Source organism: Crocodylus siamensis, chromosome 7, assembly GCF_052110815.1.
Source record: "Crocodylus siamensis isolate JL-2025a chromosome 7, ASM5211081v1, whole genome shotgun sequence".
In the NCBI taxonomy this organism is placed as follows: Eukaryota; Metazoa; Chordata; order Crocodylia; family Crocodylidae; genus Crocodylus; species Crocodylus siamensis.
In genome coordinates, this window is record NC_143401.1 from 20,950,817 (window position 1) to 20,975,668 (window position 24,852).

At 41.4% G+C, this 24,852-nt stretch overlaps 1 protein-coding gene across 6 annotated transcripts in view; it reads left to right on the forward strand.

Moving 5' to 3' along the window:
* Positions 1 to 24,852, forward strand: part of MAPK8 (mitogen-activated protein kinase 8) — a 133,507-nt gene that overhangs the window by 88,347 nt on the left and 20,308 nt on the right. For 5 of the 6 annotated variants that reach the window (XM_090058738.1, XM_090058737.1, XM_090058740.1 and 2 more), the window contains 6 exons: positions 1,088 to 1,217; positions 6,555 to 6,613; positions 6,739 to 6,877; positions 12,463 to 12,628; positions 19,351 to 19,422; positions 23,582 to 23,764. In XM_090058738.1, coding sequence (XP_089914864.1) covers positions 1,088 to 1,217; positions 6,555 to 6,613; positions 6,739 to 6,877; positions 12,463 to 12,628; positions 19,351 to 19,422; positions 23,582 to 23,764 — 749 coding nt within the window. Of the gene's footprint in view, positions 1 to 1,087; positions 1,218 to 6,554; positions 6,614 to 6,738; positions 6,878 to 12,462; positions 12,629 to 18,943; positions 19,016 to 19,350; positions 19,423 to 23,581; positions 23,765 to 24,852 lie in introns of all 6 variants that reach the window. The other variant, XM_090058739.1, reaches the window with a different exon arrangement.

The window sequence follows — 24,852 nt, forward strand, 5'->3', positions numbered from 1 at the left end:
CACGGGCCCCTCTGAGCTGCATGCTACACAAATAACACCCCACTCCCTCACTGCACTGCATGGCCCCATTGCTGCATCACAGTGGGTTTGCCTACACTCAGCTCCCCCAACCCCACCATGCTGCATTGCTCTGCCCCCTGGAGCAGAGGCAGGCAGTGGAAACCAAGGAGAGGGAGGAGGAGCCCAGAGAATCCAGCTGCTATTGCAACTTGAGTGATGGGAGAAGCAGCAGTCAGGCAGGAGTGCCAGGGGCAGCAATTAAACCCTTTGTGGGCTGCATACACCCCATGGACCATCAACTGTATAGCTCTGTCTACCACTTAGGGTTATAGAGTCCCTAAACACACTGGAGTTGCTAGCCCAGAATTTCCTTCTAGTTTCTGTAAATTTGAAATAAAGATTAACCAGTTTCTCATAGTTGCGGTTTTTGTGTTCTTATGTCAAAACTAATGGTGTGATATCTATGTCCTTGTAGCAGGAGTTTTCTGTCTTTACTAGGGAGCTCTGACATTCTGAGAATTTTAAGTTCTCCCCATAGTCTGCTGAAACAGTGTTATGTAATATTGGGAAGTTGGAAAATCTTTTCTGAATCCTGAGTTAATGTTTGCCATGATAAGAATCTTGCTCATTGCATATGAATTTAATAATCCTGGAATTCTGGTTTATGCACTGAGTCCCTGAACAACCTTGGGGGATGGTCCCTTAATCTGTGTCAGATTTCTATCTGTGACATGGATCTAATATTATTCCATTTTAAAAAGACAGCAGGGCATTTAGTACTTAGAGTCTGCATCTACCTGAGATGCTGACTACTCAGTTGTTACTGTGTAGTCATTTAGGACTTGTATAAAGAAGTACTACTAAATGACTGCACTGTAACCTGCGTTAATGCACAGCAGTGCCAGTGAATTTTTTTTTTGTGACACTGACTGTGCAGTAGCTTGAGATTACTGCACAATAACATCGTATCATGGTTTCTGCATTGCGATGAGTCTTGGGCTGTTGCACAATCAGTGTCTCGTGTAGACACAGCTAGAATATATAATGTTGTATCAGTCTTGTAATAATGATTTACTTTCAATTGCAGTGCAGCTTACGATGCCATCCTTGAGCGAAATGTGGCAATCAAGAAGCTAAGCCGGCCATTTCAGAATCAAACTCATGCCAAACGAGCCTACAGAGAGCTTGTTCTCATGAAATGTGTTAATCACAAAAATGTAAGTGATTCTTGTCTTGTATTCAAAATGAGTGTTAAGTAGAAGGCTGCCAAATATAAAATCATTTAGCAGCAGTGCAGCAGCAGAGAAGAACCCTTAACAAAGGCCATGTCTATCCTGTGGGGTTGTTGCTGCTGTAACTTTGGTAACAGTTGTATGGTGGCCAGACCACCAGTACAGGCACACTTCTGTTAGCAGAAAGACTTTTTTTCTACCACCAGAACCATACCAGCTTCCTCAAATGACAGATGTTCCGCAGAATTGTGTCCCCAGTCAGGGTTTTGCTAGCCTAACTATGCTGAAGATTAATCTTGAATCTATGGCCAACAGAGCCTCTTCAGGAGAACTTAGAATAGACTAAATCATAAAATAGAGTTGTTTTTTGTAAAGGGTGATTTTCTCCATTTACATGTGTAAGCGTGGGAAGATCTTTCAAAGTATAACCTGTGATGACTAGTTTGATTTTCCTCTCCGCTCTCTCCCTGCCCCAACACAAGTCCAGCCTGACGTTTTTGTCAGTTTTCCTCATCTTGCCTGTACTTCCACACTCAAGAAACCAGGTGTTCCTCTGCTGTGTAATACCAGCAAGCAACTAGCAAACCATGATACCATGGCAGATAACTATTATTCTAACTGTTGTTTGTGGTAAAATCAACTTGGAAGGATAGTAAGGGCAACAGACTTTTTGTGCTTTGTACTTGGACGTTTTGTAGTACAGCATCAGGATCTGCTAGATGTTTTTGATATGGACATATAACAGAGCAAAGCAACAGCTGCTGATTTGTCAAATGATTGCTTATTGGAACTGCACTGGAGAAAGCTGGTGTTGCTTGGACTGCCCTTTCCTCTTCCTTTTAATCTACAGGGGAAAGGTTCATCTTCCCTCAACTGATAGCCAAGGCAAACCACTAGCCACAGGAAAGGAATTTGGTTCCTACACAAAATATAGTCTGTGCATGCTATGGGCCAAACTGTCATTTTGTGTCTGGAAACTTTTTAGTACACTTTGGATACTAGGAGCTAATTGATGATGAAGGCAGGTTCTTCCTGCCCTCTCTGACTCTTGATGTTGTACATTTCCTTGATTTGTCTACACTCCCCATCCATTTACAGGAGTTTGCATATACCCCAAAGGTTCTGTGGGAAATTTTCTCCATCTTCAGATTCTTTGCAGTTACAACCTCTATTTCAGCAAGGTTTGTCAGCCGCTTGCCTGTTTTCCTCAGATATCATTGAAACTGCATTCTTCCTCCTCCAGCAGTATCCATTGGTCTGTTCCTGTAACAAAAGTGCTTTCATGTCCCCTATTTATGCATTCCTCCAAGGGGATAAAGCTTGTGGTGGGTGTAACCAATCTTCACTGTATTTTTACTGCTGTGGCTGCAACCAGCCTTCCGTCTAAACTTTGTGGTGTGCATGGCTGCGCAGTCATGCCCGGCAGCGTGGCATGAAAGTGCCTGCGTGGCCATGCATGCCGCACAGCTTAGAAGGAATGCTGGGTGCAACACAACTCCTGTAGCATCCAGTTATGTACTCACTGTGCAGCTTTGGTCCCTTTATAAATGAGTGCATGCAGTCATGCATATGTGTGTTGTGTATGTATGTATGTTGGGAGTAGGGGGGGTGTTACAGTTGGTACTCTCTCTAGTGCTGGCACATGTGGTTTTAGCATTGATTTTTCTCTGCAGCAGATTTGGGTACCAAGTAACCATGTACCATTAACCATGGGTACCAAATAACTGTGCACCTTGAATCTTTATTACTTTCTCCCATTAGAGCAGGGGCAGGCAATTATTTTGGCTGGAGGGCCCTTATTGAGTTTTGGCAAGCTGTTGAGGGCTGCATGGGTAGCTCCAACCCCTGGTCACCATCTTGTGACAGGAAGTCCCGCCCCCTAATCCCTGCCCTTTGCCCCCGCAAGTACTCCTTTCAGAAAGGGGTTTTGCCATCTCGGAACCCGGAAAATACCAAATTATATTCTAAAAACCGAACATCTACAACATTAATTAATTTGATTTCAAAAAAGATTGTTGTCCTGATTTACATGTGTTTGTGTAGTACACATAGTGGTGCTTGCACAATAGCTTAAAATGAAGTCTTACTTTTGTATATTGTGGGAGAGTGTGGGGTGCGGGGAGGGTATAGGTTGGTGGGGGGATGTGGGTGTGTGAGTATGTGGTGTGTGGGGGAGGGTATGGGTGTGAGGGGGGCTTGTGAGGAGTATGGGTGTGGGTGTAGGGTGATGGAGTATGTGTGTGGATGGGTGTAGATGTGTGGGGCATGTATGGGGTTTGTGGGTGGAAGTGTGTGGGCAGAGGGACGCTGGAGTGTGTGAGGGTCTGCATGTATGGCAGTGCAAGAGGGGTGTGGTGCATGTGTATGGTGGGGTGGGACTAGCCCTATGAACACACGTGCGCTCACACGCACGCACACACACACCTCCTGTTCCTGGCCCCAGTACCTGGAGCCATCAGCAGCCAGTTAAAAGGCAGGGAAAGCAGCTATATGCGGGGGAAAGCGGTAGCAAGCAGGAGCACAGGGCCTGCCCTGGTGTCCCAGAGCCAGTGCTGGCGTGGCCTGGAACAGGATGACAGGAGCCATGGGACCCCTGCCCTTCCCTCCAGCACAGCTGGTGCTGGACCCTGTGCTTCTGCCACCCTGCTCTTGGCCCGGATGGTGCTGGCCCAGGACACCGGCATGGGCCCCGCGCTCCAGCCCAGCTGTTACTGAGCTCCTGCATGTCCTCTTACTGCCACTCCCCCCTGCCTGCAGCTGCGATTTTCTGCTGGCTGTTGGCAGCTCCAGTACCACATGTATCGCTGGACTGTGGGACTTAGCAGGAGCTGGCCCGCCCAGCCCCAAGGACTGGGATGATCACTTGTGACCCTCCTCTGCCTTCCCCCCCCACCCCCCATGTTCTTATCTCGATTTCCCTCTCAGGCACAGGGAGGCAGAAAGAACCCCAGGCCAGAAGGCTTTGCTAAGCACAGGGTTTCTGATTAAGGTGGTGAGAGAGGGGGCAAGACCAGGTGGGCCTTGCTTCTGGGCTGTTGCGTCCTGTTGGCTTTCCCTGGGATCTACTGCCCCTGTCTCCTCTCATCTTTGACAGGCAGCCGGGTGGGGGCATGTGCTCCTGGATCTGTGGGGGATGGGAAGAGCCCTGCTCAGCCCTGGCCCCAGCCTGCCCCACCCTACACAGATCTGGGGTCACGTAACCCCCGGCCCCCAATGCCCTCCCATATGAGTGGCAGGAGCCGCTGGGCAAGTGCCAGATGAGTGGCTCCTGGACAAGGGGCATGCAGCAGCGGGGAGCCTTCCCTCCCTTTCCCTGTGCCCCTTGAAGGAGCTGCGGCTTCGTCCTGGGCAGGGCAGGGCAGCACTTGCCACAGCCCCTGCTGGGCTGTGCTCCTTGCTGCCTGCTTGCTGCACTGTGGCTGCGCACATGGACGGGCATTTATCAGCCAAATTTTTGGCCACGTCAGGCCGATTTCCGATAGGATCAATTTTCTTCATATCGGTGTCGATCCAGTATGAGACCGATTGTATCGCTGCACCTCTAGCAGACTCAATCATGTTTGCTCTGACACGCTGTAATTGCAATGTGTCAGATTAGCTTCCCCACGTATCTTCAAGCACCCTGTGATTCCAGTCTTTTGGGATACCACAGAAGGCCCTGTTTAAAGGTTATGCTGTGTTAAATGCAGCTGTGGAGGAAGTCCGATGTCCTGAAGTCCCATTTATTGAGAGCCTATATGCTAGAGACCTTAAGAGACAGCAGGTCAAATACTAGAACTTCACAAGGCAGAGGTTCTTGACTTACTATTGTGCTCAGCAGAGGTTATCACAGCCACCAGGGAATCTCTGGGGTACAGGGGCATTCAGGGCATCCCTGGTACTACTAACCCCCCCCCCCCCCCCCCCCCCCCCGCACACATTTTTTTTGCACTCTTGGGAGTAGTCTTCTCTTCTGTAGAATTTTGAGAGAATTACAGTATGGTATTGCTAAAAAGCAGTAAATTGGTTGCTTTAATGACTCTCCTGTAAATTACCTCAAATGTAGTGAAATCTAGTGTACCCCTTCTGCAGTGAAATTGTATAGCCAGTGTCCTGTTTAAATTTTTGAAGGTTCAACATTTATGCCACGATACTTATTTTTGCTGTAAGATAGCAGGGTTTGTCTTGATATAAATGTTTCCTATTCACATCAAATTGATAGTCATGGTTACCTCTAGTTAATCATGTGCCACTGTGCCTGCAAGATGGAGCTGGCTACATGTTTGCTCTCTCTCCCTATAAATATTTAGTCAGAATTTGTTGCTCTTGTATGATCTCAGCATCTGTTCTGGTATACCTGTGTCTGTCAGACACAAAGAGGAGAAGCTGTTGTGTAACAGCATACCCAAGTCTGGAATAGCATACCCAAGTCTGTGCAAAAGAGGGAATGGAAGGCTAAACCTGGAATTTCCTGGCCCACCACAAATTATAGAATCATGAATGTTTTTTGCATTGGGTGCCACAGCATGCAGTGCAAGTATCCTGATGTATGCTTGGCATAAGGCAGTGCTAAATCCCATGTTAGTTTCACTGCTGCTTCCTTCTTGTATCAGAACTCAATCTTTCTAGGTACTTTCTTTGCTAGTTATCTTACCAGTGGAAGCTCTTTTTTTCTACTCCCTGTTCCAAGCTGTCATTTTGCTTGCCTTGTGGTAAATCAGCAGTGGACTTTTTATGACATAACCTGTGTTTTTCATAAATGTATACTTAGCTACCTGATCTACCTTTGGATTTATCCATAACATGGTATTTCATTTAGAGGTTAGCATTCCACATAGCTTTTGGGTTGTGAACCTGTATTAGCCTTCCTTTGAGGGCCTGTAGGTTACCTGCTCATTTCAGCTGATGTCAGTACAGAGTTCCTTTTACAATGCAGAATTCCCTCTTCCACTGGCCCAGGATGCTAAAGAAGCTTTTCCGTCTCTGAAGTCTCTGTCAGAGACTTCATGCTCTTATCACAGGAGCAGTTTAATGGGCCATAGACTTTGCCAGTGATGTTGCATGTGGTTAAACCAAAAGAAAAGCACTTTAGTCTGTGACTCAAAGGTTAAATTGGGAGGCTAAGAAGAACAGTCCTCAGGAATTCTTTAATTATCAGGTTCTGCTTGCTAAAGAGTGAAATGCGCTTGTTTTTTAATACAAAGAGACAGCCAGGACCAACATTCAGTTCCTTCCAGCTGCCAGTTCTGTATTCTGTGCAATTAGACAAAATCTACCTGTCTGATTTTTGTTTGTTTGTTTGTTTTTTGTTTTTTTGTGGCTTTTCTTTTTCCCTTTCTACAGATAATTGGCCTCCTGAATGTGTTCACCCCACAGAAATCCCTGGAAGAATTTCAAGATGTGTAAGACTATTTTTTTTTTTACCTAACTGAGAAATTATTAAATTGTTGCAAACTAAGAGGTCTACTAAATGGATATTACAGAGTACTGCTATATTCTAATTACTAATTTATTGTTGCTTCATAAGTTACATAGTGATGGAGCTTATGGATGCAAATCTCTGCCAAGTGATTCAGATGGAACTAGACCATGAACGAATGTCGTACCTTCTCTATCAGATGCTGTGTGGTATCAAACATCTTCACTCTGCTGGAATTATACATAGGGTGAGTTGGTATAGTTCACTTTTTTAATGTTTCTGTTCTTTTTGCCTTCAGTGTTAAGAAGCCAGGAAAGAGGGTTTCTTTTCATGGTAAAACCAAAAGATATGGTTTCTGCCTGATTTATATATGTAATATATAAGTACAAAGAATGATAACACAACTTAAAAATATTTTGCTCCACTCTAAGTTAAAGATAATGTAAATTTGAAGCAACATTTTGGAGCTGTTCTTCTCTTGATTCCAACTGCAATATGGTAGATTTAAATAGGTCCAAATCTATGTAACAGGTTGCATTACCTCCTCTAATTTGCAGTAGAACATTTATCCTAATGATTAACAGGAGGAAAATCTGGAGAGACTGCTTTTAGGACCATTTTACCTTTTCGTGTCTAAGTAGCCCTTTATGTGGCTGTGTAATGGCAGCTTTTGCCATTCATGCAGATTTCTATTTCAGTTCCCACCTGTGGCAGAATAGGATTTCCCTATACATGTAAAACTGAGGAAAGACTTAGGGCCCTTCAGTCTTTTAGCCCCGGAGCCTGGGGACTAGGGCACTTGCTCCTGGTGAGAGACCCAAGTTCTAGGTGCCATCACTCAAAGGGGTTTTTATAAGTTACTTCTGCCAAATCCCAGTGAACTGCATTGATACCAGACCATGGGCTTGGCATTAGCCAGAGTACTTACCAGCCCTCCACTTGTAGCTGGCCCATTGCACCTTCAATTTAATATTCATTGTATAAAATGAATAAACAGGGAAAAGGAAAAAGGCTAAAACCCAGGCTCCCTTTCTTTCCAGGCCATTTTCTTCTCTTTTGAGATGTGCTCCCTTTTGCATTCTTCCTAGCCTCATGCATCTTCTACTCTTGGCTACCCAGTAGGTCAGCTTGAAGAGGAGGTTCTGGGCAGTGTGTTGGATAATGCCCAGCTCATGGCTTGGAAGTTAGCAAGTGTGGGGGTAAAGGTTCAAATCCCTTGTGGGTGTGGGAAGCCCAGAGCCCTGACCTTTCATTTTCTGGCTATGTACCTTAATCACTAGGCTCTTGGGTTGAGGGCCCCCCTCCCCAGCTGTTGTGTTTTTCCTGTGACTAACGTTTTGGAGCTTATGCAGCATTATGTGCATACCTAGGTGATTCTCTTCCTCCTAGCTACTTACACAGTCACAATGCAGCCTGCTGAGTATGCCCAGAAGGGAGAAGCAGGGTGAATATCCAGCCCTACCCCGTATGCGTTCATTATGCATGCTATGTATAGTTTCGGAACTATAGCTTTTGATAGATTGTCAAAATATCATATTCTTTCTAAAATCTTAAAATAGCATCCTATCTATACATTACTATTAGTATGTACTTACACTATTTTGAGTGTTACCATATCAAATTATATATGTGTTGACTTAGTAAATTCTCATCTCTCTAAAATACATATTTTATTATTTCTCCACATCTATTTACTGTACATTATTTTTCATTAGTGGTACAGTAGCTTCTCTATTTTCTTAGAATTTTTTCATTGAAGAAGGCGATCACCCATGGTCTGAACATATCTGACATAGAAATGACAAGAGTGCCCTTTCCTGTCTATATTGAAATAAGTAGGTGGGAGTCTCTAGTCTATGGAGCTTGACGCTATTCTGTGGAGCTATGGAGCCTGCTTTCAGAACCTTTAAGCCCACCAAAATATGGGTGAATCTGAATGTAAATCATAACTACAAAAGTTGCTACCTTTGTACTACTCTGATGTTAATTTCTGTTCTAAATATTATTGGTGCTGACTGATTACGATTACAAACTGTAAGCTAAAACTAACAGAAATCCTGAGGCTAGATTTCCCATTTTTAAGTGTATGCATGATATATTTGAACGGTCTTTAACAAGGCTGACTTTTGGCACATATGCTGTGTAGACAGTGATCTTTGTATGCCTGGATGCCTCTGAATGACACAGATGGATGAATTTCATCTGCACATCCTCATGATGGATTCTCTTATGACAGCTCATTTTAGCCCTTCATAGGAGATTCAGCTTATTGTTCATGAAAAATGTATGAACATATATTTCACCTTCAGTATTTAGAAGTGTAGAATATTAAGTTTCCTCACATTTATTAATGGTATTACGTAAAACTTCTGAAAATAAGGGACAGTTATAAAGGTACATGTTTATCGGAGAACATGTGGCTTAGGCATTTAGTTTATTTGTACCACAGTGAAGCAGGTCTTCAGCAAAGGTGAAGCCAGAGATTTGCAACGCATGTGCAGCATGAAAGTCAAATGCAGAGAAAGGTTCAGATAATTTGCTCTTACTGAGAAAATTGCAGTGAGTATATTTAACTTTTGTATTAGTGTCTCCTGGTACAGTTTTGACCGTAGGTAAACTTTTATCAATGACATTATCGGCCAAAAGAAGCTGATTGCCAATAATGTCAGTCTTCCTTTTATTGGTGCCAGTCCGATATTGACCAATATATCGGTGCATCTCTAGTGATCAGCATAATTCCCCTCCTTACACCTGCCCCAGGCACTGAAAGATCTCTTTATGCTCTTTTCTTAAGTGACTTGATGAAGAGCACAGAGCATGCCATTAAAGTTTTGTATCAGTACTCTTGGACTGCATGCACATCTCCTGGTTTAACCAATGAGTTGCATAAGGTTTTTGATTTCTGGTATGATGAACATATACACACGTTTCTGCAGTTGGATGAATTTAAAATGCAGCTTGTGTCAGTATGTACCATGGGAATTCCAAAGCAGGGCAATGTTATATTCCACTTCCTCATTTTTTAGGTTTTTTGGAGTCCCAGACAATAATTTGAGTAGTTATGCTCAGTAGGTGATTTCTTGGTTTTGTTCAGTATCTTCATCAACCATCTGGAAGATGGGACAGATTGCACCCATAGCAAGTGTGTGGTTGACTCCAAGCTCAGGGGAGTAGTGGATATGCTGGAGGAGTAGGGCGAGGTTTTCAGAGTTACCTAGACAAATTGGAGGATTGGACCAAAAGACATCTCATGAAGTTCAATACGTACAAATGCAAAGTCCTGCAGTTAGGATGAAACAATCCCCTGCACTGGTACAGCCTGGGGACTGACTGTCTAAGCAGTAGCTCTGCAGAGAAGGACCTGGGGGTTACAGGGGACAATAAGCTGAATATAAGCCAGCAGTGTGCCTTTGTTACAAAGAAGGGTGACAGCATACTGAGCTGCATTGGTAGGAACGTTGCCAGCAGATCAAGGGAAACAATTATTCCCTTCAGTTTGGCACTGGTGAGGCCATATCTGGAGTATTGTGTTATTTTGCACATCTCCCCCTCCCCCAGCTACAGAAAGGATGTAGACAAATTGGAGAGTCCAGTGGAGGGCAGTGAAAATAGTTAGAGGGATATGGGGCACATGACTTCTGAGGAGAGGCTGAGAGAAGAGAAGGCTGAGGGGAGATTTAATAGCAGCCTTCAATTACCTGAAGGGTAGTTCCAAAGAGGATGGAGCTAGACTGCTGTCAGTGGTGACAGATGGTAGAACAAGGAGCAATGGTTTCAAGTTTCAGGAAGGGAAGTTGAGGTTGGATATTAAGAAAAACTTTCTTACTATGAGGGTATCAAAGCACTGGAACAGGCTACCCGAGAAATAGAATCTCCATCTTTAGAGGTTTTTAAGACCTGGATAGACAAAGCTTTGGCTGGGATGATATAGTCAGGGTGGTCCTGCTTTGAGCAGCGGGTTGCACTAGTTGACCCTCTGGGTTCCCTTCCAACCCTAATTTTCTATGATTCTGTGATTCTGTAATGTAGGCTTAATGTTCGGATTAACACAACAGTGTTTTGCTATTCTCTTGAAAGGACTGAGCTGGAATATGAAGTAAAATTTGAGAAAACAGCAATTTGTCAAAGATTTACAGGAGTTAATTAATAAAGGTTACTACCAGTAACTCCTCACATTGGGCCATAAGCAAAACTCAGGAACAGTCTAAAATACATATTGGTCTTAAATGGCTAAAAAAAGGCTGATTGAGAACTTTGTAAGCAAAACTTTACATTCTCCTAGGATACAATTAGCAAGTATGTGTCAGTGAGAGAGAAAGAGAGACTTCTAATTAACAAGCATACGTCAAATATTCCTGTACAATAATTTGTTTTCCTTTGTACTTTGTAGTAAGTACTACAGCACTCCTATGCAGCAGTCAACAACCTTTTTGAGGCAGTGGGTGAAAATGAAGTGGTTTGGGTCCAAGGCATACCAGGTCCTGGCCACTGCTACCACCGTTTCTCTCTGCCACCCAGCTGTGGCCTGGGTAAAGCCTCCCATTGCCTGACCCCAGCACAGCATAGCACGGTGCAGCCCCACCAAACCTCCCTGCTGCCGATCACCACTGAAGCCCCCTGAGTCTGCGGCTATATCTGGCCTACAAGGCTGTAGGTTGCCAACCTGTGTTCTTGTGCGTTTCTTGAGATGCTCACTGGAAACCTGACAGCTGCGAAATGAAAACTATGTAGATTATGCAAAATATAGGCATGGTAATTTGTGCTTTGAATCCCAGTAACTGTTATGTAAGAAGTTGGCCCAGATCTTCATCTTGCATTACATACAAATATTGTTTTGGGGGCACAGAGAAGGAAAACCAATGCTGCCAAACTTTAGAGATCAGTTTGGTAGGAATAAAATATCTTGTTATGCTTTTTAGAACAAAATCACTGATGTCACAGGCAGTATTTGATCTAGGATATCCAATGATGTGTACGATATTGCTGCAGATAAAATAGTTGACATGTATGTCTGTGTAGATGCTGCACTACCAGTAGATAGCTCATAGCCGAGTATACGAGAGAGGGTGAAAAACCAAAATTTGATCCAAGAGCTCAAATAAAGAGCATTGTTGCAACATTTTCAACAGAAAATTTCTTGAAACTTGGTTAGGTAATTTTAATCCCTGTTTTAAAAGTTAAGTGTTATCTTTAGGGAGTTGTTTAAAGGTACAGTTTTTTGTGTTTGGTCTTCATGAAAGTTGATTACAGATGACAAACTAACTCCTCATTGTAAATGACGCTTTTGCAAATATGAATTTCCTTCTGAACATCAAATCAAAAGAGGTAATGCAACCTTTACTAACACAGTACCCATTGTCTTTTTGTACTCATTGGGTTTTATCTACAACAACACATTTTCCTTGCATTAATTTAGAAGAACTTTTATGGAATTAATTATATAATATATTGCCTTTCTTTCCCATGGTAATATTTTTACTGTAGTTGCTTTGAGTAATTTTCAGTCCTTATCTGTGCTAGCATTTACACTAACCCAAACGTATTTTAAACATTTCTAATATATCCAGTAACATTAAGTGTGTTGTACTTCCACTGCAGTTGTTACATAAGTTATTAAAGAGTAACAAGAGAACCTTACTTCAGTAGCTTGTTGAAGATGTACAGATTAATCCATTCAAGAGAGAAAATAACAGAAACTTTAAAATTTAAAAAAAAAAATCCCACTTGTGTATGGGTTTTCATGACAGCAGCATTCCCTTTTTTAAATACGAACTGCAGAGTATTTTGTGCTTGTCTCGGCAGTCATGTGCATATGTGATGTTTCTTTTTAAGGATTTAAAGCCCAGTAATATAGTAGTAAAATCAGACTGCACTTTGAAGATTCTTGACTTTGGACTGGCCAGAACCGCAGGAACTAGTTTTATGATGACGCCTTATGTAGTGACTCGTTACTACAGAGCGCCAGAAGTCATCCTAGGGATGGGATACAAAGAAAACGGTCAGCAAATATATAGTCTTTCTTTGACATAGCTTTATTTTTTGTTTGGCATGCTACATTTTACATGTTAACGTGTTCCAAGCTGTAGAAACTTCTTTAAGGTAGTGGTATGACCAAAACATGCAATATCAAACCAATTCTATTAGAAATGTTTGTATTAGATGTTAAAAAGAAATTGGGGGCCTTGTTTGTTTAACAGTTAAATAATTGACTTGGAATGATGGTTTGTTTTACTATTGAAAAGTGATAAATCCACTTCCTTGATAATTTGTGTGCGTCTTAATCTGAGAAACACTTTGGCATGAATTCACCTCTAGTCCCTCTCATGTGCAAATAAATGTGTTTTCCTAAATTAAACTTGTGTCATTATGTTACCTTGGAATATATTCATAGTTTTGGAAAGATACAGATTGAAATGGTTTGTATAAGTTGAGGATACCCACTTTTTGTATCACTTAGCAAACCACCTGTTCATGGATTTTCACTTAAAATAAATTCCTAATGCAGTTGCCACAGTAATGCAGAGTATCAGGAATGCTATTAAGGTACTCTGAGGAACCCTAAAAGATACTGGTTCAAAAAATCCAAAGAAACTTCATGGGGAAGGCTATTGTTTGCTCCATTCTTCTTTTCAGGCATTTTTTATCATTTTAGACTTGTCCTTTGGTCCTACTTCTATCAATATATTATAAAAGAAAACAGGAGGGCTAAGTGTTTGAGGGGAAATTATGCATTCAGAGAACACTTGGAATGTACAGTATCTTTTTTTCTTGTAGCACTCACAGTCTCTATAGTGCTGCTGTTATTCCTGAAATACCAGTGCTCTGTTCTCAGTTCTTTCCTTGGTGCCATCAGTGCAGCTTCATGGTTTGGCACCATCCTGTGCAATGGTGACCATCTGCAGGCATTTTAAACACTTTATTGATTAGCACTTCCTTGGGTGCATCTACATGTGCCCCTATGGCACTGTTGTTACTGTGCTGTCATTTAGTACTACTTCCTAAACTGAAGGAGCACATTGCTATAGCAATGTAGTGGCAGCATAACAGTTTTTACCCACAGACACTACATCACTGTAGCATGTTGTAGACTCACCCCTTGATACTGATTATCTGTGCTAAGGCTCCTAGAGTAATTGTAACAAGTAGGAGTCAAACCTGTTTTAGGGTTTCTAGAAACTTGTATCATACAGGTTATGTCATGTTGGGGAAAGTCTCATTAAATCTTAATCCCCTGATTGAATAGGGATAATATAGACTTGCAAAACTGGTTTAGCAATCTCAAACCCAGGAGCAAAATCTACTTGCCCTGCCTTCCCTGTGACAAAAATACCTTGGCTAGGTGAGCAAATGATTTTTTGCAGGACTGCAGATATATCTTTTCCTCCCTAGATTATTATTCTAGATTAGGGAGGCATGTTTCTTCTTACAAAGTGATGTGGAAAAAACTTTATTTTTATTGCCAAAGTATAATGGGATAAGTATATTTGATTTCAGTATTTGCTCTGACTTTCCTAGTGAGGGTTGAACTTGATATCAAAGTTGACTTAACCTGATTTCCACCTAGCAGTTTCTAGCATACATCATAAATTCTTCATTATGGTATAAGTGTAATGGATGGATAATGGTAGTGTCTTAACAAAAGACTTGATACATTAATACTTTCCCAAGTTTTCAGATAAGGATTTATTCAGGTCGTAGTTCCTTCTTTTAAAAAAACAAAATCATGTCAAGTTAGAAAAGTGTATTTTTTTCACTGCAGAATCAGCATAGTTTTCATGAAAGTCAGCACTAAGCTCATCTGTGAAGGGGTGACCCACTATTTGCAACTACTAAACCAGATTTTACTCTATTTGTAATATACTTATAAAAGATTATTTAATGTATTCTTAATTAAATGCACCTTTTTGGTATTTTTATATAAATTAAACGAGCAGGACAAGTTGGTTTTGGCTAAAGTATGTTTAGTTACTGTTAGGGCACCTTAGATACTGTAGTGACCTTCCTCCACTCCACAGGAAGTTAGTTGAGTTGCTTTGCTTCACTGATGATTCTTCAGGCAAAGTGACCTGGTGGCACCCATCTCCTCTCCAGGTATGGATGGCCGTTGGCTTGCAGGAAGCCCATCTGCCCTTTAACAGGTCTTGTTTTTAGTCCTGCTGGGTGTTCACACACCCTCTTTACCCAGGCTAGCCCAAGTGGTGGTGCTGGTTTAGTCACTGACAACCCAACTATGGTACACACTATACTAGTTTACAGGGGACCAGGTAGCAGACCAAGAGAGGCCTGGCTCAACAAGACCATCTAATTACGGTGATGAAAATTACAGGCAGTTCAGACTTCTTAAACTGGGCCATGCTGCCAGTAGAGTAACTGAGCAATTGGGACAAATCCTCTGCAGCTGATTTGCATGCAGTCATTTTGTTGTCCATAATGACTCTGTGATGTGACGAAGACCGTCTCACAATTATCCAGAATTTTTATTAGATTACTTTGCCTACCTGTTCAGGTTCCATGGACACATGCTAGTTTGAGCATTATTGCCTGAAAGTTTCTCTTGACATACTGAAAGGGTCTCAACAGTTACTAAAAATCAAAGCTTGCAAACCCCCAAAGTTTTGAATTAAATACAGGGAAAAAGAATTTGAAACAAGATGAAATTAAACATTTGCAAAGACAGTGTTTTTTTTAAAGCAAACCTGTAGAGTTTTTCAAGGCTGAGTGGAGGAGTTAATGTTAAATCACTTGAGCTTTTTATGTATGAGCTGTCTTACGTATGAAGAAGAGTACTTGAGGCTTGTATTTTCCTATTACTCCCATCACTGTATACAAAACTGATTTTTTTAAGCACTGATTGCAGACTATCTAAAGAACATTTCAGGTACATTTCTCTGGATGAGGGTACAGGGCTTATTTGCAGGAAAAAAAGACCCCAATTTAAAATTATTAAACTATCAAATGCCACATCAGTATTGGTCTCTTCCAAAAAAAAAATTAAATATTTGTAAGCAATTTATACAGAAAAATTACCACAATCTTAAATGTAGTCATGACTTGCATGCCCTAACTCATGAAGTTAAGATCTCTGACTTAAAAACAACAAAAGATTTTTGTGTGTTTGTTTTAAATGAACAAGGCCCTTGATTTAAACATTTAGGTTTGAAAATTAGTATTTTGTTCAGATGATTTAGGCAATGTTTTAGAGGAACTCTTAGGAATGAGAAAACAGTAATTATTTTTTCCTAAGAAAATGCAATATTATTTACTTATTGTTTTTAACTATCTCAGTACTATTTCATGTGCTTTTATTATGCAAGGTTTTCACTTAAAAGTTATTGTTTTATAGTTTGCTGAGATTTTATTCCTAGACCTAATCATGATAATACAAATTCATCCTTGTGACTTCAAGAAAACTCTTGCATGAGAACAGTATCAAATGGTGTGTAAAAGCATTACATTTGTATCAAGAGAATCCTTTTTTGTCTGGTAGCAACACTTAGTGTACAGACATTCACAAAATGTAGGTCTAAAAGTGGCACACCAGGTAGAAAGTTAAACCTAGTCTAGTTTAAACTAGTTAAACCTAGTGTAGTGTGGTAAGGGTTAGTCAGGTGTAATGAATACTGTACACTTACAAAGCGATAGAGGCTCCACCTCTTCTCTGGAATCCCAGCCTGCATTGCTGATATTTTGTGCCTTAGCTGGACTCAGCAGGGCTGGCATTTAAAGCCAGGGAGGTGTGTGTGTGTTGGGGGGAGGCAGCTGGGCTAGGGAAGCTGCTGCCACTCACTTCCCAGACCAGAATCACCACTGTGAAGAGTGGGCAAGGGCTTTGCTGTGCTGCTTCACTTTTCCTTGGGACCAGTTTGGGAGGGGAGGGGAGTAGGGGAGATAATGTTTTCAGCCATGACCCATCTCCCTTACCTCTGCCATTGTCAGAGGCCTCCCAACCCTATGGACACCCTGTCCCTGCCTCCTCCATTCCTGAACCCCCACCTCCTCCCCTCTCTGTCCCCTACCAACTCATACTCACAGGGCTAGTCCCTTTTGGAGGCAAGGTGTAATTGGGCTTAGTTCCATGCTGTTTGAGCATAGGAGGGGGTGGGGCCATCAGATCCTTCCCCCCTCCCCTCCCTTGGACCCAAATGGCATAGTCCCCACCAGAAATGGAGCCCACTGTGCCCCTGTCAACCAGGCCCCCCCTCTGCCCCCCATAGACAGAGACCAACTTGACCTGCCCCCTGCTGGGACTGGAGACCTTGGACCCACCTCCCACATGCAACTGGATCACCCCAACCCAGATCCAGCAGTACCCAACCCTGACTCTGTGGCACCTGACCCCAACCAGACTTACCTGACCTGTGCTGGAACTGGGATTGTTGACTAGTGCCAGGGGGGTAAAGATCTGTTGGTATTCAGGAGGGGAAAGACCTACTGTGGGTCTTCTGTCTGAGTGCCTGACAGCTGGGAAGGGAAGAGGAGAGGGTGTGTTATGGTGAAGGGAATATGGGCTAAGCAGTCAGTCCCTGACATTGTCCCTTTGGTGCTGTCAACTGTCTCCAGGAAGACTGTGGAGCCTGCAAAGCACGCTGAAATGTGTGATCTGGTGCCCACTGTCTGGGTGCCATCAGCAGCACAGTCTTCCTGCAGAGTAGACAGCTGGCCAAATAAATACTTTTTAAGTTCTAGCGGTAGAGTTTCCAACAGCATGAAGTAAACTACTTCATTTCTCCAGGTTTCCTTGAATGCTTGCATGCACTCATTGTGGACTTAGGTGCCTAGGTGTGATTTTATTCCACCCCATAATTGCAGATTATCAGTCAAAGAAATGTTCCTGGATTGGCAACCTTGCTTGATTGCAAGTATAGGTTTTATGCTGTCCTGTTCCCACCTCAGTGGTTTCCTATTCACTCCCACACCTTGATGTACCTGACTGTACTCTGCACCACATAGCACGTGCCCCCCCCCTCCCCCCACAGCCTTACCCTCACTGGCCTCACCCTTACCCTCACTACCCTCACTGTGCTGGCATAGACCCCCAGAGAAGGACCACTCTTTGCCTACCTGCTACCCAGCAGTGATACAGGCAAGAGACAGGGTGCCGCAGGATATGACTGGGGAGCGGAGAGGAGGCCTCTGTAGGCTTGGAGGCTTCTGTGGACTACAAAGCCCAGGGAGAATGCTCCCTGCAGGGTGTTACTCTCCTGCTCAGACACCAGGGGGTGCTGCTTTGCTCTGTCTGTCCTTCAGTGCTTTGCCTCAAGCTTCTTTCTGATCAAGGATCTTCAGTTAAGCTCACAGTTGCTTAGTTTGTTTTATGTATGCTTCCATTTTTTCACATACTTTACAGGCATTTTTTAAAGTTTTTTTGTTTTGTTTTTGGTTTTGGTTTTTTTTGTTTACAGACTGTCAATAAATTTATGGACAGCTGGCAACCATGCTCACACTGGGTAGAATACAATCACACTTAAGTACTAAGTCCACTTACACGTGAAGTAGTAGAGTAGAATTTGGCTATAGTCTTTAAATATTGAGCAGAAATAGTGAAAATTGGCATAACATTGAAAGTGAATTTATCTTTTAGTGGGAATGTTTTTGGATTTTTTTTAAGCAGAAAGGTATAAAAATCTTTACATTTACTCCATCGTTGCTGAAGAAATTTTTAGACCAATTATATCTAGTCTAATTACTTACACAAACATGCTAATCATTGTTAACTGATCCTCTAAAATGCTAAATGTTCTCACTATTTGTATCCACTACGTTTAAAAGGAGAGACGAATGAATGCATGTTGAACTGCTTTTCAGGACATTGGCAAAATTTCTTCAATTCTTAAAATCTAATAAATTCTGTTTTAAAAATAGAAGTTACTCTGTTGACATGCTCTACTCTATTTTTAATGACAATTTAGTTTGCTAATTTTAAATTGACTTCCACAAGTACAATTTAAAATATTTAAAGAAATATACCCTTCTCTGCTATTCTAAGCAAGTCTGTTTGCAGAAATGGTATTGTTCCAGGCCACAAAACTTCAAGAAGGGCTTTAAACTCCTGATGCATGTGCATATTTCTCTCTCTCCCTCTTTAAACAGTGTATTAGACCTAAGCTGTTCTTTTGCCTTTTTTTAATGTGTTATATAAAAATAATCCTAAAAGATACTGTATGTTTTTAAATAACTTCATTGGTTAACACCAGAAGGGTTTCTTTTCCTTCTGTTCTGTCTTTGCAGTTGTTAGGATGCAATCACATTATGCTTCTTTAATTTTAAATGACCGTTTGCTTTGCTTTTCCTTCTTTTTGTGCTACAAACATAGTGGATTTATGGTCTGTGGGGTGCATTATGGGCGAAATGGTTTGCCACAAAATCCTCTTTCCAGGAAGGGACTGTATCCTTGTGCTGCTGCAGCATGTTGAATTAGTGAGGTGATTAATGTTTGAATGTTCTGTTATGAAAATGCATATGGTACAACGCTTTTGAAATGGACATGAATTTTTGTATACATTTTAAAAATTGTTGAGGTAAGAACTTCAGTTTTATTCAGGCTGCATCTAGCAGTAGGACATAGTCTCTGCTGGTACTGTAGTTAGCGCACATTCACTCTCACTCATTTTCATTACACACTGCTTTTTATAATCACTTTGTGTGTGTGTGTGAATTTTTTTAAGTTATTTTATTTTAATAACTATCTTTTATGTTAATGTCATTGCATTTTGTTTTCAGTTGACATTTGGTCAGTTGGGTGCATCATGGGAGAAATGATCAAAGGTGGTGTTTTATTTCCTGGTACAGATCGTATCCTTACCTTTGGTCTAGGATATAGTTGTAAGAGATCAAAATGTACTCAAGCATTTATTTTAGTTCAATGTCAGAGAAGTCTGTCTGCTTCACTGCTGACTGCTGTGATACTGTGTGATACTACTATTTCAGAATACCTTTTAAGAATTCATGATTTCAGTTCTGAGTATCTCAGATTTTTATAGCGATACCATTTTCTTAAAATAAAAAAGGAAAAATTCAGGACTTTCATTGCTGTCTTTAGTGATTCCAAATTAAGATATTCTAGAGATAGGAACGAGGTAATTCTTTGGACGTATTGAGTCTTATTTTTTTATTTTTCTGTATTTGATACAGTGCCTGTTTATTGTTGTTGTCATTGTTAAGGGGAATTCCTTGTATTGCTTAGTGTTTTAGCTGTTATGTTTTGAATTTTTCTTTTTCATTTATAAAATATTAAACTGATCTCAGCTTTTGTTTGAACATATCAGCAGTATTGGTTTTTATGTTTGTAGATGACAGTTTAAACATTGGTAAGCAATCCAGCGATATATGGTTTCAATTAGCCTTAATTTATACCTTGTGTACTAGAAGTTGAATCTTCAAAGCATCTTTTGGAAATACCTAGCACTTCTTATTGGTGCACTTTTGCTGTATTTGATTGGTTGTGTTAGTTCATGGTGCTATATTAATCATACTTCCAATGAGGGGCATTGTAAATGCAAAGTAGAACTAAAAGTATTAGGCTTACCACTAGAAATTGTTTAAAAATTGAGGCATTGCTCATGGTAAGTTTTGTTCTCCTTCCTCAAAGTCTGTGGCTCTTTTAATTGATTAAAGCAAGCATTAAATTTGAGTATTCATTGGCTTTGAAGGTAAAACTGCTTTAAAAGCACCCAAAACACACCTTTTCAGCTTCTCCAAAAAAGACATGAATTATTGGTCTTTCTGTGGGCAAATACACCTTTTTAACTACTTTGAGCTATCATGTCCATTGGCTGTTTACTGTTACATCTGCATGGTCTTGTAGCAATGCAAGTAAGCTGAGTCACTGGAACTTTGGAAATTAACTGCTTCATTCAGGTTTCAAAGTTGCAATGGTTTTGCTAAGCTTTGGAGGCATGCAGAGGTAATCGTTACATTTTAACAAATTATATCATTATAATGTAATACTGAAAGAATTGTTACCTTTCTCCATACCCAAACTGTGAGGACATCATTTCTTTTTGTGCCAGTCCGTGATTTACCTTTGCTTACACAAACCAGTTTTTGGCTAGTCCTGTCAACTTTAGTGTGGCTGCCCCCAGTGTTTGAGTAGTGTAAGAGTGATGTTGCAGCCACAGTGTTCCAGAAATTATGTGAGAGGCAAGGATACCTTAGAGTGATATCTTTTATCAGACCTGGCACCTTAAAACAAGTAGCTTAGGTATTTTTGTCTGTCTGTGTTTTTCTAGATATACAGCTTTTGTGAGGAGCTGCAGGTGGTCCACAGTCCTGAAAAATCAGGCTCCTTTTCCCCCCCACCTGATTTTGAATATCTGAATGTTACTTTATGGCTTACTGTAAGAATTAGGGCATTCTTGCATTTATTGCTTTTTAAATAAGGTCTTTAAATAATAGTTTTGTGGGGGTTTGCTAGATAATCTATGTATTTTATAGGCACTTGATAATGTGCTTGAGGCTGCAGTACCTGTCTATAACAGATGCATATTCTGATATGCTACACTTGTGTAAATAATAGCAGAATTTCAGTTTACATTCGTAACTGGACACTTTTGGGGTAATTAGGCACCCAAGCCACTGAAATTCAAACAATCAGGACTCAAAGTAGATATGGTATCTTTTATTAGACCAACAAGTTTTTTGCCAAAAAAATTCTTTAATTGCAAGTTTTGGGGCAAAAACACCCTTCTTCAGGCATTGGAAAAAGATTGCAACAGTTCTCCTGGGGGGTAGAAATGAAAATTCATATGTCATAGGATTTCACAGAGGAGCCAATAGATGGAAAACTCCTCTGGGCAGTCAGTTCATAGCTGGTATGGAGTCTCTCACCTCTTGTGAGGATCTGTGATGATGCAGATTACCTTGAAACAAAGGCAGGAAGTAGAATCTCAGGTTTCAGGTGGTCACAGTTGCTTCCTGCTTGGGAAAATATGAAGATTTCATTTTTAAAAATGGCTAAAATTTGATATCTTCCATGTGTCAGGTGTGGCAGGCCAGTAGGGGGCGCTCCTGCGTTGAGCCGCCCACCTCCCTGCGCCCGCCCACCTTCCAGGCTCCGAATGCCTCCCTAGGGGCGCCTTATGCTCAGCCAACCCCTCTCCCAGAGCACACTCACTAGTCTGGGGGTAACGTAGCCGCCACCACCCTGAGAAGGGACTGTCTCGGCCCTGTGTCCTCAGGGAAACACAGGCCTAATAGTCTGACGGGTACTTGACCTGGTACAGGCACTTGGGGCATTTCCCCGAGTCAGGGGGCAAAAAGTAAAGTCTCCCTTAGTCCGCAGACCTAAGGGGTCTCTTAGGCATAATTTAGACCCACCCCTCAATAAGTCCCCCACACCAGTCAAAAAGGAGAACTTTATTGATTACAAGGGGTAGGGTAAACTAGGGTACAGGATTGAGCAATATCTTAGGAATCCTAAAGAGCAAACAGTGTGGCTGTTGTAGCCTTTTGATCACGCATCTGTGTTACTGCCAGCTAAATATCTAAACAGATTGAGTAGCTTACTCACAAGCATCTTCCAGAGGCTGGTTGAGTTTGCCCTCTGGAGTCTTGGGGTGAGAGAGAGAGCTAGGTTCAGATGGTAAGGCTTCTCAGTTTCCCTTGCTTTGCTGCTGCTTCACCTCATGGCCGAAGAGAGAGAGCCTCCTTCCCCCCCTAACCTGTATAGCCCCTGTGACCTCATTCACCTGGTCCAGTGGAGGCCAGCCCCAGTTGGCTGTCAGCCAACCAATTTGAAATACATCACCTGTTATAGGCAGATTCCAGCTCCCCAGGTAGATGCCCCTCACCCAGGTAACTGATGCCAGTCACGTAGGCAGAGGGAGCAGGTTCCCCCCTCCCTCAGGAATGCAGCCAGCTCAGGTTACCTAAAGAGACAGGCTGAGGTGTGAATCCTCTGTGCTGGCCCATCTTGATCACATTGTCGCAGGGCAGAGATTTTGGGGAGAAACCAAAGTGGCTTTCTGCCACATCAGGTATCCAGGTTGTAGCTGTATTGGTCTAAAGGAAAAAGCAATCGGGACTCATGGTAGAGGTGATTTATCTTTTATTAGACCAACAAGACTTTGGAAAACAAAATTCTTTTAATTGCAAGCTTTTGGGCACAAACTTTTTCCTCTAGAATCTAGACCAATACAACTACAACTTGGATACCTGAAATTTAAAAACTGATATATGGTAATATTTTTCAGCAGTAACTAAGTGAATTAGGAGTATAGGTTCCAAGGGTTTCAATAGGACTTGTGCTCTTAAGTCAGGTAGATGCTTTCTAAAAATTCTCCTTTTTTTATATGCATTGTTCTTTCAAAACTGATAATTTTAAGGCAAAAAGAGGATGTCCAGTGTATCCTCAACTTGGTGAAAATTGTCACTTTCTAGGTAAGCAGCTTTTAGATTCTTGTACAACTTTGGTGAAAATCCCAGTCCCATTGAAGTTGGTGACAACATTCCCATTGACTTCAGGGTACCAAGACTATAAAGACCCAGACTCAGGGTAGATTATTGATTTTATAGCAAAGAGTGAAACACTCAGGGCTGAATCATCATTCAAGTGCATAAACAAAACCTAGCAAATTGGGGAATTGGATGTAGAACTAGGTGTTTGTTTGGAACAATACAAGAGTAAATATAGCGAGAACTGGGAATGAGCACCTCTGTGTTTTAGTGAAACTTTGATTTGAGCCTTGTTTAGAAACTCTTTAAGCTCCTGTACTACTTGCAAGTGTATCCTTCGGCAATTAGTTATGATTATTTCTGTGGTTCAGACTTGTATTTCTCTTTAGTATTGTTCATCCTCACCATTTGCTCTAAGTTAGGCTTAGCTGTTAGTAATTGTTTTGTTCTTTCTTATAGCTGTCTGTCTTCATCTCTGTTAGATATGTTGTATGGTTTTGAATTAACCTGTGTACTGAATGTTAGATATGCAGTGTTTTTCTTAGCTGCTTAACCTTAGATATTGATCAGTGGAATAAAGTTATTGAGCAGCTAGGAACACCATGTCCTGAATTCATGAAGAAATTGCAACCAACAGTACGGACTTATGTGGAGAACAGACCTAAATATGCTGGATATAGTTTTGAAAAACTCTTCCCAGATGTGCTTTTTCCAGCTGACTCTGAGCACAACAAACTTAAAGGTAAGTTCTCTTTTTATACATAGTTGCTGTATATGTAAAATATTCTTAATATTTTAGCTGATAACCAAAAGTTTAACTTTTGTTAATTATCATGTAATGCTTTTAAAGATTTAAAATTTAATATATTGGTACCAGAGAAGTGAATGAAAGAGCTGTGACTACAGCTAGCTCCTTTTCCCATCTGCTGAGCTACTGCTGCTTTTGAAGAAAATCCTCTGGGAAACGGATATTATTTTTCTCCACTACTGATATCAGCAAATCTGAACTCCTAAGTTTGGAAAAGGGTGGTGGTGAGGAAGTTGGCACAGGAAAGAGTGGAACAAAGAAAAAAGATATATTTGTAAGTGCTGTAAGCAGAACACTCCTTTAGCTTCATTTCTAAATTATGTGCATCTTTTATCTGCCCAGGCTTTGGCTATGGGATCCTTTGGTTTCAGAAATAACTTCTTGGTGAGTTACTGTCTCCTCAAGAAGCTATTATAGATGCATCACATTAGTATATTGTGTTGTTAGAAAGTTATCTCTGGGGTTTTCTTCAGCAGTTGCTTAATACAAAATGTATACATGGTGCTGAAAGCAGGGGCCAGAATCCAGGACTCTTTTTCTTTGTGCCCCCCCACATCCCTCTCTAAATTGGCCTAGCTTTAAAGGAAAGGGTAGAAGGTGCCTTCACTCAGATTCTTTTTAGTCTTGAAAATTAGGGCCCTCTCCTTAGAATTTTATTTAGCGTATGCAATTTCAGTATATGAAAAGCATAATAAATGGACACAAATTAACAATGTGGGACATGGTTTGGATGTGTCTACAAGGACATTTGTTGTCATTGCGAAGGCCTCGTTGGTATAGGCTTGAGGCACAGTGAGCCTGCCCAGTTCAAAATGGTTGAGAAGTGCCCAATAACAGCACAGCCAATTAAATCCTGGTTGACTGACTTTAGAGTCAGAAATAATGTGGTGATTGATTGGTGCTTGTGTTTACCATTTTTCATGCCACTGAGTAAGTAAGGAAAAGTCAAAAGGTTTTGAAAGAGTGGATCGGAATGGACACTTTGAGGGGAGCCAAGCTTTTGGTGGGTAGAATATGTCCCA